The sequence below is a fragment of the Salmo salar genome, chromosome 02 (assembly GCF_965601325.2).
Source record: "Salmo salar chromosome 02, fSalSal1, whole genome shotgun sequence".
Classification (NCBI taxonomy): Eukaryota; Metazoa; Chordata; class Actinopteri; order Salmoniformes; family Salmonidae; genus Salmo; species Salmo salar.
Genome location: NC_138292.1, coordinates 45929320 through 45946853, shown reverse-complemented (window position 1 = coordinate 45946853; position 17534 = coordinate 45929320). Strand labels below are relative to the sequence as shown.

Genomic DNA, 17534 nt, shown 5'->3' with positions numbered 1-17534 from the left:
TGGTGAGCAACAGAGAGATTTCTTAGCATAGGTTTATTACCATTTATCATGCTGAAAAATGTATTCATCAACATATACGTTTCTACCATTTATCATGCGGAAAAACAGATTTATCAACATCAATTTCGACCATTTACCATGGTGAGCAATGGCGAAGAGATCAAAAGTTTCTTCCATTTATCATGCTGAGCTACATTCTGTGTTCTCTGTACTGAACCACCTCTAAACATCTCAACCATATCAGATGCAAATAAGCCACAAATCTCCTCCCTGCAACTTACCTTGAAGAAGTCCGTCTTCTCTGCGATGTACTTCAGGATTCCCTGCGTGAGTGGGGGCCTGATCACCACAGCAACGCGGCCCTGGCTGGGGCTCATGGGCTGGGTGGAGTCGGGGTTGCCGCCGGCGATGCTGCCCTCGGCGGTGACCATGGCGACAGACTGGGTGAGGCCCACCAGGTCCATGACCAGGGAGATGGCCACGCCCTGGACGCTAAAGTCACTGGCCAGGCAGCAGGCGTCCATCAGGGTCTGCAGCCACACGGCAGGACACATCTGCTTGCTGTCTGCAGGATAGAATAGAAACGATACTGTATTGAGAGAAGGGGAGAAGACATACAACAGTAAATAGCTGAAGTCCAGACGTGCTCATCTAACACAAAGGGGAGAGACCATATGCTTAACATATGGAGAAGGGTATAGGATTATCATATTTAACTGAAATGTAGTTAGACGCTTCTCCAGCCATAGTGAAAATCTGTTAATCTGCACAGAGCCTGTACAGTAACTCAAACGTGGTCAGTCTGTCTGTCTGTCTTACCAGTCTGCTCCTTAGGCGAGGGCGTTGACTTGAGGTTGCCCTCGGCGATGTAGACAGGGAAGCTGGAGCACTCCAGGAAGAGCTGGCAGGCAGCAGTAAAGGCCGCCAGACACTCTCTTTGCCCCGGGACCTCAACCACATCACGCCCGTTGTGCTGGACACCGCCCTCTGGTTCCGCTCGCACCACATCGCTCCTCTCGCCCCCAGCTCCCTCTACCATCCCCGGGGTGATGTAAAGGGTGACCAGGCGGGAGAGGAAGTGCTGGAAGTGCTCCAGGCAGCACTGCATGACAGGCTTGTCCTGCGGCTTGTTCTGGGAGGCTGGGAGGGTGCTGCTGCAGCCCATCTTAAGGGAAGGCAGAGCGGGAGCTGGTTCCTCAGAGGCCTGGTACTGGACAAAGTCTGTGAAGCCATTCTCGGAGGAGCGAGAGCTGTTGGGGTTCTCCCCTGTCTCAAACACCTCGCCGCTGGGGAGCTCCAGAGTAGAGGGCAAGGGCTGGGGAGAGAGAGCAGGAAGAAGAAGAGGTCAAACAGAGACAGCAACAATACATAACAGGAGTGGAAACAAAAGGCGTCCGTGTTAAAAAAAGCTGGAAACCGAAAACAGTACCCTGCAGTGAACAAATTGACCGTGTAACAAGGGCAGGGATCCTAATCATTCTAACCAGGCCTGTTTTAGGATGGTCAGTGGGGACCAAAGTGCATCAGGTCAAGATAAGAGTGCAGGTCTCTCAGGAGATTAGGAGGGAGAGGATTTCTAAGCACACTCCCTGACAGACCCCCCCCCCCCCCCCCCCCACCTTGGGCACCCACAGCACAGACAGGGAAGTTCACAGCTGTTGCCCCAAACTGAATGGACTCCTCTACTACACCCTACATACAGCTCCCTTCCTGCATCATGCCAGTCAGCTTAGGACAGATCGACAGACAGCCCCACTCCCACATTGCCATGCCACAAGACAGCCCCAGGGCATTCCCAGCATGCAGTGCAGCGGGCTGAGGCTACACATTCTGGCGCCAGGACTCAGATGGCAAACTACGTTCTGTAAATGTCCCCAGGAGGGTAGCTGGAGAACAGGAGGAAGGGGATGGATAGAGCGGAAGGGAGGGAAGGAAGCCTTCCACACCAATGGAGCAGACAGACCCAAGGGGAAACCATAGGGTAGGCTGATCCTCCTCAGAGAGAAAGAGGGGCTCAGCTGTTTGTTAGTTACCACTTGTGTGTGTCTCTATGTGCCCCCCTCCCCTGCACCTCTCCCATGCCTCTACCTCCAGCCTAGGATTCTGTCAGCTTTTAGTCAAGCCTTAATGAGCACTGAAACACTCTACCAGACCGCCAGGTAACAGACAGGGGGGGCAGCGGGGGGGAGAGAAAGTAGACTGATCCCAGCTTCTAACACCTCTGTCTGGGGAGAGAGGGAGGGACAGTTCTCCAGCTACCCTCCAGTCCTGGAGCGGGGACCACCCAGCCAAATTGAGGGGGTAGATGGGTGGGGGCCAGCTCTGGGACCAGGGGACACCATGAGGGCCTTGGATGGTTGTTTATGTTTTTGAGGGCGAGGGAAGCAGACCAAACTGCTGTCGTCTCTGCTAGGTCAACAACAGAGGAGCCCTGCTCTGATGACTTCATTTGGCAGGAAGTGAAAGAAGTGACATTCGTGTACTATCAAAGGTAGTCAGTCATCAGCGTGGAACTGAAATATGGACAAAGTTTTAATTTTCAAAGTGAGAATCAATGAACGTGGGTGTGTAGGGGGGGGATGTATGTTTACTTTGAATGTAATTTGGTTCCATTTCATCTCTGCTGGACAAAGACAAAAGGCAAAAACGATTTAACCTTCGCATGGATTTCACATACTGTTCAGAGATAAAAGGAACCATGTTCTTTTATGATCAACCAAACGCTCAGAGACAATATGCTAAAGCAAACTGTGTGAAGGCAGGGAAGAACTAGGATGACAACAGGATGCTTTCAGACTTGGCAGAGGTCATGATTAAAGCTCATTCATCACCACCAAAAGCTTTACAGGAGCAAATGGAACTGGGTTAAAAGCGTAAGTCAGGATAGACAGTTGGTTATGTCATGAAAAGGTAGCCTATAGATTATCCTTATTACCTGGACAAAATATTGATTCATCATAAATCTAAGCATCTATTTTACATGCATTTTACATATGCATATAATGATTAAAAAACCTCACACATAAACAACAAAAGCTATAGAATATGCTCTGGCTGTAACAACCAAGGTTAATCTAACTCCTATAGGTGTCCCGGGCTGGGGCACCATCTCAGTACTTCTTACCCGTTTCTCCTCCTTAGCAGAGACTGTGGAGGCGAGGGGGCCCGTGGGCAGGGACAGGGGGGACACCAGGGGGGGCTGCACCTTGCTGAGGATCTTGGAGCAGAGGCGCAGGCAGTGGGTGAGCTCCCCAAGGCCCAGGGCCGGGAGGTGAGAGGTCAGGGCAGACACCATACGCAGCAGCAGCTGGGGAAGGTGCTCCGTCTGGATCTCTATGTAGGTCTCCTGAAGGGAGAAGGAAGAGGAGGGTGAGAGGGTTCTGGAGAATAGGGGAGTCGCCTGGTGATTGGATATGGAAATTAGATGCCTAGATTCATCTGGTACAATGCATCACATTACCTGATTTGTGTTTTAACTGTAAATAGTCCCTGTCGAATAAACGTAATAAAATAAATAGGCAGCATCAAGTATGTCTGAGAAAGCTTTTGTTGGAGAATGATGTAATTAAAATCCGAATCTATATTAGTTATTTATTATTATTAGTTATCAGTACAACGCTGTGTTTAGCCTCGGTTCTTTAAAATAAGTCTACATATTAGAGAAATAATGTGGTTGTTTTGGACCCAGTACAGCGTCCAATGAGTTGGGGGGGGGGGGGGTACCCCCGCCCCAAGGAGGGAAAGGTTGTATAACTGAATGCAAAAAAAATCAAATGTGTCTGAATACTTATGTCAATGAGATATATTTCTGTATTTCATTTTCAATAAATTTGCAACACATTCTATGAACATGTTTTCACTTTGCCATTATGGGGTATTGTGTGTAAATGGGCGAGAGAAGAAAAAAAAAAAATCGATATAATCCATTTTGAATTCAGGCGTAAACAACAAAATGTGGAATAAGTCAAGGGGTATAAATACTTTCTGAAGGCATTGTATATCATTCCATCAAGACAAAAAATGAAGGCAAGGCAAAAAACTGTTACATTTCTTTCTTTTTTTCTTGCCTGCTGCATCTCGGGCTCTGTAGTAGACACACTGTTTTTCTTTAATCAGAATCCAACAGTTCTTACCTTTCTAACAGTACTAAGCATGTGCTTGTAGGACTTACAGTTTTGAAACTTAAAATGTATAGTGCCTTCAGAAAGTATTCACAGCCCTTTTTCCACATTTTGTTGTGTTACAGCCTGCATTGAGATTGTGTCACTGGCTAGGACTAGGGAGGTCTTTTTGTTAATAAAAATAAATGGAATATAGCTAAGCACTGGCAAAATCCTAGAGGAAATCCTGGTCCAGTCTGCTTTTAGAAATGTTTACAAATTGGTTAAAAATGAAAAGCTGAAATGTCTTGAGTCAATAAGAATTCAACCCTTGAATGGACTCACTGTGTGCAATAAGTGTTTAACATGCGTTTTAAACAACTACCCCATCTCTGTACAATTATCTAAGGTCATGCACAGATTCAACCACAAAGACCAGGGAGGTTTTCCAATGGTTTGCCAAGAAAGGCACCTATTGGTAGATGGGTAAAATAAAAAAAACGGACATTCGAATATCCCTCTGAGAATGGTGTCAGTTATTCATTTTACACTCACTACAAAGATACAGGTGCTCTTCCCAAATCAGTTGCCAGAGGGGAAGGAAAACCCTCAGGGATATTACCATGAGGCCAACGGTGATTTTAAAACAGTTACAGAGTTTAATGGCTGTGATAGGAGATAACTGAGTGCAGCTCTAACACTAACATAAATCCAAAATACTAAAGCTTGTACAAAACATAAATATTCCAAATCATGCATCCTGTTTTTAATAAGGCACTTGTAATACTGCAAGAAATGTGGCAAAGAAATTAACTTTTTGTCCTGAATACAAAGCATGATGTTTGGGGCAAATCCAACACAACCCATCACCGAATACCACTCTTCATATTTTGAAGCATGGAGGCGGCTGCATCATGTTATGGACTAGTGAGTTTTTTGGGGGATAAAAATAAACCGAACATAGCTAGGCACAGGCAAAATCCTTGAGGAAAACCTGGTTAAGTCTGCTTTCCAACAGACACTGGAAGACAAATGCACCTTTCAGCAGGACAATAAATTAAAACACAAGGCCATATCTACAATGGAGTTGCTGACCAAGATAACATTGAATGTTCCTGAGAGGCCTAGTTACAGTTGACTTAAATTGGCTTGAAAATCTATGGCTAGACTTGAAAATGGTTGTCTAGCGATGATCACCAACCAAGTTGACAGAGCTTGAAGAATTTTTTTAAGAATAAGGTGCAAATATTGTACAATACAGGTGTGCAAAGCTTACCCAGAATGAGACAAAGCTATAATCGCTGCCAAAGGTGATTCTAACATGTATTGACTCAGGGGGTCTAATCAAGATATATTATTGTTTTATTTTCCATTTAAAAAAATGATTCGACTTTGACATGAGTATTTTGTGTTGATCCTTGACAAAAAATTACAACCAATTCAATTTTAATCCCACTTTGTAAAAAAAACTACATTTGGAAAAGGTCAAGGGTTGAGAACACTTTCTGAAAGCATTGTATTTTATGAGGGTAGTACACAATATTATGCGTTGTTTTAGAAAAAGCCATCAGAGCCCGTCAAAGTTTAAGAGGTTAGACCCTTTGAAAAATACAACCCCCACTAAAATATTTAATCATGAGCAGGCTTCCTCAAATCATTGTCATCTTACATTGTACCTTTTCCTTGAATGTTCTAATGGGCATTTTCTTTGCAAATGACATTTTAAAAAGTAATGCTAAAACAAAACAATGGGCAAATGAAGAATAAACAAACGTGAAATGTTCAAAAAGCCATAGGCTACTTCTTAAAATATGTGAGCAATGGGAGCATATTATTCTGTGCATGCAGGACAATGACACACCAGGCTGAAATTTCATTTTCACAACATCCCCCCCCAAACTATGAATATATATACAGTATATTCCTACCAAAAAATCCCAATTCTATTGGACTAGGTAGAAATTCCACCATATTCCCAATAATACAGGCCTATTTCACTCACTCTGGAGTACAATAACCATATTCAAAGCCAGAAAAATAACAGAAATTAAAAATTGGCTTTAGGGATGTTGCTGGGACGTTGCTAAAATGTTATCCAAGCCATAGTAAACCAGGCAGGCGGGATGAAGGGTGAAGAAGCAGGAGACAGCAGTACTTTACCTGGCAGATTACCCTCATGCTTCTAGTAGGCTTCAAGGAGAGAGAGCAGATAGATTGAACAGACAGGAGCCAGCAGAGCACAGGCCAGAGGACACTTTGTATACAGAACATACCCACGCACAGAAACATCTGCACGTACGCACACCTGCAAGCAATCACTCACACACCACAAACACAGACAGTAATACAGGTGTCAGTGGCTTTCCAACCTACTCAGATTGGAAATGAAGAGAAGCATTCTCTCTACTAGAAGATGAAATGACACTAAAGAAGACAGGCAGGTCTAGAACCTGTTAATGCATTGCGCGCACGCACGCACGCACACACACACACACAGATAAAAAGACAGCACACACCATAAGGGATTGCCATTAGCACTCACATTCAGAAACTGACTTATAATTAGTAAATATTGTATTGTATGAGTGCTGATATTTCAATGGCTGTTGTTCTGTATAGAGAGACTATAGTCTGAGTGAGAAAGGAAGGCGGGGTGAGAAGTGTGTGTGTGTGTCTCACCAAGGACACAATGTCCAGTAGGAAGTCCACCAGCTGACAGAACTCCACCAATGAGAGCCCTGAGGACTCTGTGCTCCCAGCATTCCCTGGTCCATTTTTTGCCTTCCTGCAAGATGGACAGAGTGACCCGTTTACATCAAACTCAGCTCTCCCATTTACAAACACAAAACAGGATGGTGTTCATCCCGGGAAAAAAAACCGGAGTAAAACTTGTCCAATAAGAAATGCTTAACTTTACTGTCTGTTGCGAAACATTTTGCTACGGTGTGGCCTAATGAACACCGACTCGGGTTCTATCTCGCCATCTTACCACGTCAGCATACACACATGGAGCAGCACATACACACAGACCTGCAGCAGTCCTCCAACCAGCGAGCGATGTAGTCCCACATGTAGTACGGCTCAAAAGAGTTGAACAGGAGATTGGCCGTTTTGATAAGCTCTGCCGTTTTCTTGTTCTCTCGCAGTTTGCTGAGGGAAACGATCAATGCGACCCTTAGCTTACAATGGTTATTAAAGCTTTGGCTTTTTTCATGTGTTTAGTGTTACACACACACACACACACACACACACGCACACGCACACGCACACGCACACGCACACACACACGATGGCCAACCTGCTGAGATGAGCATGGTCCTTGCTGAACGGGTGGTGGTTCTGCAGGTCCAGCTCTGCTCGGCACTGTGTGTGTAATGTCCTGAACACCTCGATCAGAACGTCCTCCAGGATGGCTGGTCCTGGAACACACAGGATTACAAATCAGTCACTGATCAGGTCCATTTACAAATGTATCTAGAACAGTCACAGGGAAAAAGGGTCATTAGGCACCAAATGGAAGGGAATGGACTGAAACGGGGAGGGACTACCTGGATTTGTCCAATAAGAAGTGCTAATTTTAGTTGTCCGCTGTGAAATGTCACTATGATCAAAATGTTGTGTGTGTTCTATTCAGTGTGTAACAGTGACATTTGACATTTTCATTTGACATTTTAGTCATTTAGCAGACACTCTTATCCAGAGCGACTTACAGTAGTGAATGCATACATTTCATAAAAAAAAATTCTGTGCTGGCCCCCCGTGGGAATCAAACCCACAACCCTGGTGTTGCAAACACCATGCTCTACCAACTGAGCTACATACATGAATGGTATGTGTTGCATTGATCTGATGGGTGTAGTAATATACCGTACCGAGTTCAGGTTTGTCCAGCAGGCTGATGAGAATGCGGAAAGGCTTGAGGTCATGCATCAGGACGCTCTCCTCCTCCCCGCCTCGGGCCTTCCCTTGCAGGATCCCCACCATTGCCTGCACACACAGGGTCAAAACTTCTGGATCAAAACGCATTCAAAAACTACACAACGACCAAAGCAACTCCCGAGACAGACTGCAGAACATGGACTCAGCTGGTTAGCTATCTAGTTTCTGGTTGGGATTACATTTTTGTGTTAGGGCCGGGGGAGATTTTCCACAGCAAGTCTTCTTTTTGTCCTTCGGTGTGTGTGTGTGTGTGTGTGAATTTCACGCCTCGTCTAACACAGAAGGGGATGGGGCCCACGGAACAGACGGTCCCTGCAGTAGCCCCATTTCCCAGCGGCGGGAGACCCAACAAGTGTCGATGAACAGATGGCAGATGAACAAATTAAAGCCCTGGTCTGTCTGTCCCAACCCCTGGAGTAACAGGACACATCACATGTAGGCCCCGCCGTCATAAGGGACAATGCTGTTGGAGCGTGACACTGCATTACAAGGGGGAATAGTGTGTGAGTGTGTGATCGTGGCCCAGGCATGGAGCAGATTTTGGGAGTGCTTCAAAGGGAAGGCCCCTGGGATTAGGAGGGGTGGGGAAGAAGGGGGCTACAGGCATTACAGGCAAAACCCTAAGGGTGTGTGTGTGTAGGTGTGGGGGGGGGGGGTAGTTTTAGAGATTGAAAGGGGGCACAGAGGGGGAGCAGTAGGGGTATGAATTTCACCTGCTGAAAAATGTAAGGCCTTGCTCCCTTTCAGAAGACCCACTCAAACTTTGAGGTCTTTGAAAATAATAATTTATGCAAATAGCTGTGTGTGAGTGTGTATGTGGGTGGGTTTGTGTGCGTACAAGTCGTACCTGGACCAGCATGTCCTTGGAGTAGGTATTGAAATAGTGGGTAGCGTGGTCTTCAGGGTTGCTCTGTCGAGAGCTGCGAGGGCCTGTCCTCACACCATTGTTGTCAAAGCCTAGGAGCACAGTACACACACACACACACACACACACACACACACACACACACACACACACACACACACACACACACACACACACACACACACACACCACACACACACACACACACACACACACACACACACACACACACACACACATATGACAACAGAGAAGGGAGAAGAGGGTGGGGTGAGATTGAGTTACCAGTCATTTAGCAAACAAACAAGCTTTTCTGGGTGTAAAAACATGAGCCCTGCTCAGCCAAGCAGACACTTACCAGCATTTTTTATCCACAGCGAGTAAGACGCAAATAAGACAAAACAAAGTAGAGAAATAAGCACTGGGATATATGACTACAAGACATGTTACTGCACAAGACATATATGGCCAGATGATCATTCCAACAGGCAAAGTCCAACAGCTCAACTATACGAAGTTGTACAGAACGCATGCAGTGGTATGTATGTGTGCATGTGCTTGTTTGTACCAGGGTTTCCATTATGAAAATGTGGCGCCGGACATTTGACCGGCAGCACTTTAATTTACCGGAAATATACTGGACCAATATGCATGACCTAATTAGGGCTTCCACCCACGGTGATCAGAATGACATAAATCACATTTCGATTATGGTATTTGATAATAATTCCTATTCACCCCAGACTTGACTGCCCTTGACCAGCACAAAAACATCCTGTGGCGTTCTGCTTTTAGCATCGAATAGCCTCCGGGAAGTCAGGAACCAATATATTCAGTCAGTTAGGAAAGCTAAGGCTAGCTTTTTCAAACAGAAATTTGCTTCCTGTAGCACTAATTCCAAAAAGTTTTGGGACACTAAAGTCCATGGAGAATAAGACCCCCCCCCCCCCGCTTCTCCTTCACCCAAATCCAGACATGTGATGTTCTGAAAGAGCTGCAAAATCTGGATCCATACAAATCAGCTGAGCTATACAACCTGGACCCTCTCTTTCTAAAATTATCCGCCGAAATTGTTGCAACCCCTATTACTAGCCTACTCAACCTCTCTTTCGTATCGTCTGAGATCCCCAAAGATTGGAAAGCTGCCGCGGTCATCCCCCTCTTCAAAGGGGGAGACACTCTAGACCCAAACTGTTATAGACCTATACGCTCAAGGTCCTAAACGATATCATAACCGCCATCGATAAAAGACAGTACTGTGCAGCCGTCTTCATCGACCTGGCCAAGGCTTTCGACTCTGTCAATCACCGCATTCTTATCGGAAGACTCAATAGCCTTGGCTTCTCAAATGACTGCCTCGCCTGGTTCACCAACTACTTCTCAGATAGAGTTCAGTGTGTCAAATCGGAGGACCTGTTGTCCGGACCTCTAGCAGTCTCCTATGGGGGTGCCACAGGGTTCAATTCTCGGGCCGACTCTTTTCTCTGTATAGATCAATGATGTCGCTCTTGCTGCTGGTGATTCTCTGATCCACCGCAAAGCAGACGACACCATTCTGTATACATCTAGCCGTTCTTTGGACACTGTGTTAACAAACCTCCAAACAAGCTTCAACGCTATACAACACTCCTTCCATGGCCTCCAACTGCTTTTAAATGCTAGTAAAACTAAGCGCATGCTCCTCAACCGATTGCTGCAAGGCACCCTCCTGCCCGACTTGCATCACTACTCTGGACGGCTCTGACCTAGAATATGTGGACAACTACAAATACCTAGGTGTCTGGTTAGACTGTAAACTCTCCTTCCAGACTCACATTAAGCATCTCCAATCCAAAATTAAATCTAGAATCGGCTTCCTATTTCACAACAAAGCCCCCTTCGCTCATGCTGCCAAACATACCCTCGTAAAACTGACTATCCTACCGATCCTTGACTTTGGCGATGTCATCTACAAAATAGCCCCCAACACTCTACTCAGCAAACTGTATGTAGTCTATCACAGTACCATCCGTTTTGTCACCAAAAGCCCCATATACTATCCACCACTGCGACCTGTATGCTCTCGTTGGCTGGCCCTCACTACATATCCGTCGTCAAACCCACTGGCTCCAGGTAAGTCTTCGCTTGGTAAAGCCCCACCTTATCTCAGCTCACTGGTCACCATAGCAACACCCACCCGTAGCACGCGCTCCAGAAGGTATATTGCACTGGTCATTCACAAAGCCAACACCTCCTTTGGCCGCCTTTCCTTCCAGTTCTCTACTGCAAATAACTGGAATGAATTGCAAAAATCTCTGAAGCTGGAGTCTTATATCTCCCTCTCTAACTTTAAGCATCAGCTGTCAGAGCATCTTACCGATCACTGTACCTGTACACAGCCAATCTGTAAATAGCACACCCGACTACCTCATCCCCATATTATTACTTACCCTCTTGCTCTTTTGCACCCCAGTATCTCTACTTGCACATCATCATCTGCACATCTATCACTCCAGTATTAATGCTAAATTGTAATTATTTAGCCTCTATGGCCTATGTTTTGCCTACCTCCCTACTCTTCTATTGCCTACCTCCCACACTGTACATAGATTTTTCAATTATTTTTTCTATTGTGTTATTGACTGTACGTTTGTTTGTGTAACTCTGTGTTGTTTTTGTTGCACTGCTTTGCTTTATCTTGGCCAGGTCGCAGTTGTAAATGAGAACTTGCTCTCAACTGGCCTACCTGGTTAGATAAATGTGAAATAAATAAATAAAAAAGAACATGCAAGACGAGGATGCAACAACGTTCTTACCAAATTCTGATGTGCACTTTGAAGATGTTAGAATAACTGTCCATATTTACTTTTCCTCAGCCAACAAGACGAGCGAGTGACAAACAGCAAAATCACTAGCCTATGTCAATCTACTATCCCCCATAGTACAAAAGTTTACCTATTCTATTGGTCATCTTGTCGTTCTGTGCAAGAAAGAAATAACCTATTCCAAACAGACTCTGGGACTGTTGTGGGATGATAGATTCATACAACCAGTAGGCCTTGGCTACATGAAAAAATAAGTTAAAAAGCAATGATTCTGATGCAACAGATCAGAACGTTGAGCTTAAAATGTTGATAAACTATTATTTCTTCACATTATAAGCGCAGCAATGCGCACAAGGCAGTAGGTTAGGCGTGAATGTTCATTCCATAATGCAATTAGTGGGAAAACACAATCGTCGAAATCTCAACGCACATTCTAGTGGTTTCATGTGACAGGGGAGATCTAATATGCAGCCACTAGCATGGGTTGCTGATATGACTAGAATTGCGCCTTTGGCTACTGGACAACAAAAGAAAGTTGAAAATACCTGCTCTTTCCATGACAGACTAACCAGGTGAAGGCTATGATTCCTTATTGATGTCGCTTGTTAAATCCACTTCAATCAGTGTAGATGAAGGGGAGGAGACAGGTTAAAGAAGGATTTTTAAGCCTTGAGACACAGATTGTGTGTGTGCCATTCAGAGGGTGAATGGGCAAGACAAAAGATTGACGTGCCTTTGAACAGGGTATGGTGGTAGGTGCCAGGCGCACCGGTTTGTGTCAAGAACTGAAACAATGCTGGGTTTTTCACACTCAACAGTTTCCTGTGTGTATCAAGAATGGTCCACCAGCCAAACGACATCCAGCCAACTTGACACAACTCATTGCAAATTGGTGTGACACACTGATGAAGCCTGCCTTCCATTGCCTATGCCTTTGCTGTTTGAGATGCTGTAGCAGCAGCTATCGCACTGTCTGACAGATTCTCCACTAAAAGGCTCTGTATGCTGTACGCATGTGATAAATAGGATACATAACAAATATATTTGTACACATACCAATTTAATTCCACTAAATTATGCAAATTAACTTATAGACCAATAAGCCTGACCAGTGAAATGTATTTACATAGACTGGTATTTCCATCACTGAATAGGCCAAAAAGCATTATTTCACAATGGGATTTTTTTCTTCTTCTCCTGGACAATTGGCCGGCGTCAATTTTATTCATCGGATTTTCAAAAAAATGTGTCTGCCAAAAGCCAGCTATTACCGGCTAACGGAAACCATTGCGTGTGCGTGAGTGTGTCGTTTACCCAGCAGCCAGGCGTATAGTCTGCGGTTGAGTGACATGTCCCTCCTCAGAACCACGTGCAGCGCTGCAGAGAGAATCCGAATCATATCTGGACGGGTGGCCTGGAACAGCAACACACACAACAAAAATAAGGAAATAATAGCAGAGGTCAGATGAGTTCTGACTTAGAAGAAAGGATGCCATAATTTGGGATGTTTGGGCTCTGAGGCACATTGTGCTTCGATGATTGAATGGAGAGGTGAAAGCCCAAACAAGCATCCACTGAGTCACTGCATGCTCTCTCTCCCTCTAACTGGATGTCGAATAGCCTCATCATCAAGAATGGCCAGTTCCCAAAAGTGCTGTGACTGCTGTCTTGTGTGCTGAGCAGTGCTGACAGAGTTGCGTAGATCTGTCCTTACCTGACTCATGTGAAATGGGAAGCAGAAGAGGATCAGGTCCAGGGTGCTCCTCTGGACCAGAACACTGGAGTCCTGCACCGATGTGCTGACTGCCTCCACCTGCAGGGTGCGACACAACACACAGGGTTAAATCAAGCCCCATTTACATCTATCTAATGTACTGCAAATAAATTTGTGAATATGTAGAATTTCTGAACAACCAGACTAGGTTGACTGCTATTGCATTTTCTGCTTGTTCTTGTTCCTCAGAAAAAAAAGTTTTTTCTGTTTTTTTTATTAGGAAAAACTCCTGGCCCTACTCAATACAAGTTCACATGACTTAATTTCTCAGTCTGCATCATGAATACACTACCAATGATTTCTAAATATTCCCTAAACTCAGGCACTTCAAGCTCTACTTGGTGTGTGTGTGTGTGTGTGTGTGTGTGTGTGTGTGTGTGTGTGTGTGTGTGTGTGTGTGTGTGTGTGTAACTTGGGGGTTGGGATAAAGGAAAAAGATAAGGGTCTCTGAAAACGATTCTTCTTTTCGTGTACCATGAGCTCGATGTCGCTGCCCATGACGTAGAGCTGGTCCTCCATGGAGAGTTTGCGGTTGAGGTGCAGCAGAACAAAGGTGACCCCAGGCAGACGCACGGCGGGGCTGGTCAGGATGCTGCCCCAGAGGGCGCTGTAGAAGGCCGACTGCTCCACCGCCGCAGCCACCTTCTCCAGCAACGTGTTGGTCCTGGAGAGGATTGCATTGAATTGAAATAAATACATTTGGGATGCATACATTGACAAGACAATTGAATCCCAGATGATTGAATTGTTACTAAGGTTGATTCTGACTGAATATATATATTATTATTTTTGTTCTAGTAATTAGCAATTCACTTCATTCAATGACATCCATTTCTTTCTCCAGCCCTCCATCTCTTACCTATCATGGTATTCAGAGCCCTCCTCCAGGCCCGGTAGTACCCCAGTCAGCAGCCCCTGCAGGCCAGGTTTGAGGGTCTTTCCCAGGGGCAGGTAGTAGGTCTCATACAGGCCCAGCAGCACCGGCTTCACAGACATAGCAGCATTGGAGAGTAGAGGGAACAGCCCAGAGCTGAAACAGAAAGCAGGGGACAGGTTTTAGGCGGTGGGGTAATAGAGTAAAGGGGAAATTATAGGGTTGATAGGTCAACTGAAGAAAAGTAACTATTGAACAAAATCCACATGCATTATTTTTATTCTCTAACTAGTTCAAAGGAGATGGATTGAGGGTAAGGCCCTGCGATAGACTAGCGTTCTGTTCAGGGGGTGTACTTGTACATCAAGCTGCCTCACGCTATAGAAACAGGACAAACAGGCTCCTGCCCTATGGACCATTCTGGCTTGGACAAGGCTTATTTACTTACTTTGCTAGTTCAAACTCAGTTTATGACATGTTTGCCAGTTACAATAAAGCTACTGTACTTCTCTACTACTACTACTGTCCTAAACAAGTGTTGACATCCTGTAGCCTAGTCGGTACCTGTAGAGGAAGAGGTCTTTGGCCAGCCTCTTGGGCCCTATGATCTTGAAGATGATCTCGTAGGTCTCCAGGGCCTTGCGGTGCACCCCGCTGGGCAGAGCTGGGTGGAGGCATTGAGCCAGACGCTTGCCTATGGTCAGCTTCTTGGGCACCACCTGGTACTTGGCATTGCTTTGCAATACCTGAGAAACAGATTCAAACATCAGACGTGGGGTATCAGAGGCCAATCGAGATCTTTCCACAATAGCTGGCAGTAAAAAAATAAAGAAAATGCATTTAGTGCATTAGAGAATATGCAGATCCAGTTTGAATTGCTGATGTGGTCATTGTGTATCCATTCCAAACCAAAATGTACATATGTGAAATATCCAAACAGGTAAATGTTTGTGGTCGTTACCTTGTTGAGTTTCCCCAGTGCAGAGATGAGATCTGCCCATTCACTGGAGTACTCAAAGTTCTTGAGGGCTTTGTCCACCGCCGCCACATAATTCCTGTACTTGGAGTCACTGAGCAGCTCCACTTCCTCTGCATTCATCCTCCTGGGTGGTTATTCTGCTACTTGCCAACACCAGGCTCACATACACACATCACACCTGGAGTGAATGAGTAAGGGGGGGGGGGGGGGGGGTCGTCACTGAGTCATAGTGAGTGATTAATCAGCACGTTACGTATGGAAGCATTAGTCGCAAACTACGTGTCCTTAATGTGCAGGCCAGTGCCAGTCAATCTGTCAGAATGAGAGTTACAGAGGAGAAGCACATGGGTTGATGATGGTGCACAGATGGAGCTGTTTATTGACCAGTCATGTACAAATGACAAATGTTTATTAGGAGCAAAGTCTGACAGATTACAAGAATTTGATAAGGTTAATGTTGGTATGTGAAGATAGTGCTAAATCATTAGTGTCTTCTTCCAGACATGTCTTAGTGAAACAGATGCCTTAGGGATGGGAGAGGTAGATAGATGTGCTTCAACAGACAATATAGAAGTCAAGTGAAGAAAGAGCTGAACAGAGAGAGAGAGAGAGATGTACATGAGAGGGTTGGGTTCCAACTAAAATCAAATCACATTTTATTTGTCACACACTTCATAGACAACAGGTGTAGACCAACAGTGAAATGCTTACTTATGGATTAACTTCCAACAAAGCAGAGTTAAAGATAAAACTAATAATAATAGTAAAGAAATAGTGGCACAGTGAACAGCAAATAAAAATAATGAGTAAAAATAACATGCCTATATATTGGGAGTACCAGTACAATGTCATCCTTTCACCAAAAACTGATTTTTCATGACATTTTTATCCAAGGCAAGGGGCGGAAATCCCGGGGGGGACACGATCCCCCCATCCTGGGAAAAATATGATTTGTCCCCCCCAATATATCACTGAAACATAACTATGTAATTTAAATAATATTAATAATACGCAATGAAAGCAATTGTGCTGATTATAGACACTTAATAGCGCGTTTTTAAGTTTCAAAAGATTGCAACTCCCCCACCCTTTGCCTCACAATGGTTTGATCCACTGCCAGTTCCTTAGCTTGCTAGGTAACAAAGAGGTCGTATCTACTGTCTGAAAGGCAGTCAATGCACGTAACTGACGTAAGGTTAATCCAGTCAATCGCGCACACACACTAGCTGAATACGCAGAGCTAGCGCGCAAATATTAACTATTAAGCTAGCTAGTACCTATTCCATTTATGTGGCGTCGTCAAAGATGGAATCAGCATGCAGATGATGTAAGTTAGTGCTTCAAAGTCCCTGTGGTAAGGTTAGCGATAAACTGACATCCAAACTGAACAGAACTACACTCTCTTCTACCATTGTCTTAAATATATTTAATGGTCTCGTTGCAAAAGCTAAATTGTCGCAAGTGTACTTTTATTTATTTATTTAATTTCACCTTTATTTAACCCGGGTAGCAAAGATTATAGCAAACACCACTGAAACTGAATTGGTGCTCGCTAGCTTTGCAAATTCAGCTATTGTTGGAAGCCAGCCAATATGAAACAAACTATTAAAATTACAAAAGGTTGCAGCATATGTTGTGTAAATGGTGAACTCATACAGCTGTCAACTCTTGTCATTTTAATCCGTTTCACATTTGCTAGCTACCTTTTAGATCGAAGCCCAAATAGAATGATAAAAGATATGATAGAAGCCCATATCCTACTGTAAATAACCTACACACTGTGTGTGTGTGTGTGTAGCCAGCCAGCCAGCCAGGTAGAAAAATGGCAGAAAAATAAGACGGACATCAGAGTATTTTTCAGTACACCAAAACGCAAAGTAAGAACCCTAGTAGCCTAATATCTCAGACTAGTTGATAAAATGTTCATAAGAAAGAAATTAAATTCTAATGGAAATGTTTCACAATGATGTCATTAGGCAGAGCAGGCAACAGATGGCACACAGACAGCAGAGTTGGGGACAGATATGCAGGGACAGACTGGCAGAGACGGAGTCTCAGGTAAGTTTGTTGAGTCTTTGTTTGGCAACATTATGAAAGGTTCTCCATTTTTTGGACTTGTAAAATAGGAACATAATTGGAAAATGCCATGGATACCCCCACTCTCAACTTTAACAAATCTTAGTTCAGTCACCAGTTTAA

At 44.6% G+C, this 17534-nt stretch overlaps 1 protein-coding gene across 7 annotated transcripts in view; it reads right to left on the bottom strand.

Annotated features, from left to right (window-relative positions):
- dop1a (DOP1 leucine zipper like protein A) overlaps positions 1–17534 on the bottom strand; it is a 38916-nt gene that overhangs the window by 19942 nt on the left and 1440 nt on the right. For 2 of the 7 annotated variants that reach the window (XM_014168516.3, XM_014168523.3), the window contains exons 2-16: positions 15318–15513; positions 14921–15102; positions 14342–14512; positions 13957–14146; positions 13423–13521; positions 13023–13122; positions 8887–8996; positions 7973–8087; positions 7399–7519; positions 7131–7250; positions 6780–6885; positions 6261–6290; positions 3125–3346; positions 820–1315; positions 282–589 (exon numbers count right to left, since the gene is read on the bottom strand). In XM_014168516.3, coding sequence (XP_014023991.2) covers positions 282–589; positions 820–1315; positions 3125–3346; positions 6261–6290; positions 6780–6885; positions 7131–7250; positions 7399–7519; positions 7973–8087; positions 8887–8996; positions 13023–13122; positions 13423–13521; positions 13957–14146; positions 14342–14512; positions 14921–15102; positions 15318–15455 — 2508 coding nt within the window. In that variant the 5' untranslated portion in view covers positions 15456–15513. The remainder of the gene's footprint in view (positions 1–281; positions 590–819; positions 1316–3124; positions 3347–6260; positions 6291–6779; positions 6886–7130; positions 7251–7398; positions 7520–7972; positions 8088–8886; positions 8997–13022; positions 13123–13422; positions 13522–13956; positions 14147–14341; positions 14513–14920; positions 15103–15317; positions 15514–17534) is intronic. The other 5 variants (XM_014168530.3, XM_014168534.3, XM_014168553.3 and 2 more) reach the window with 5 other exon arrangements.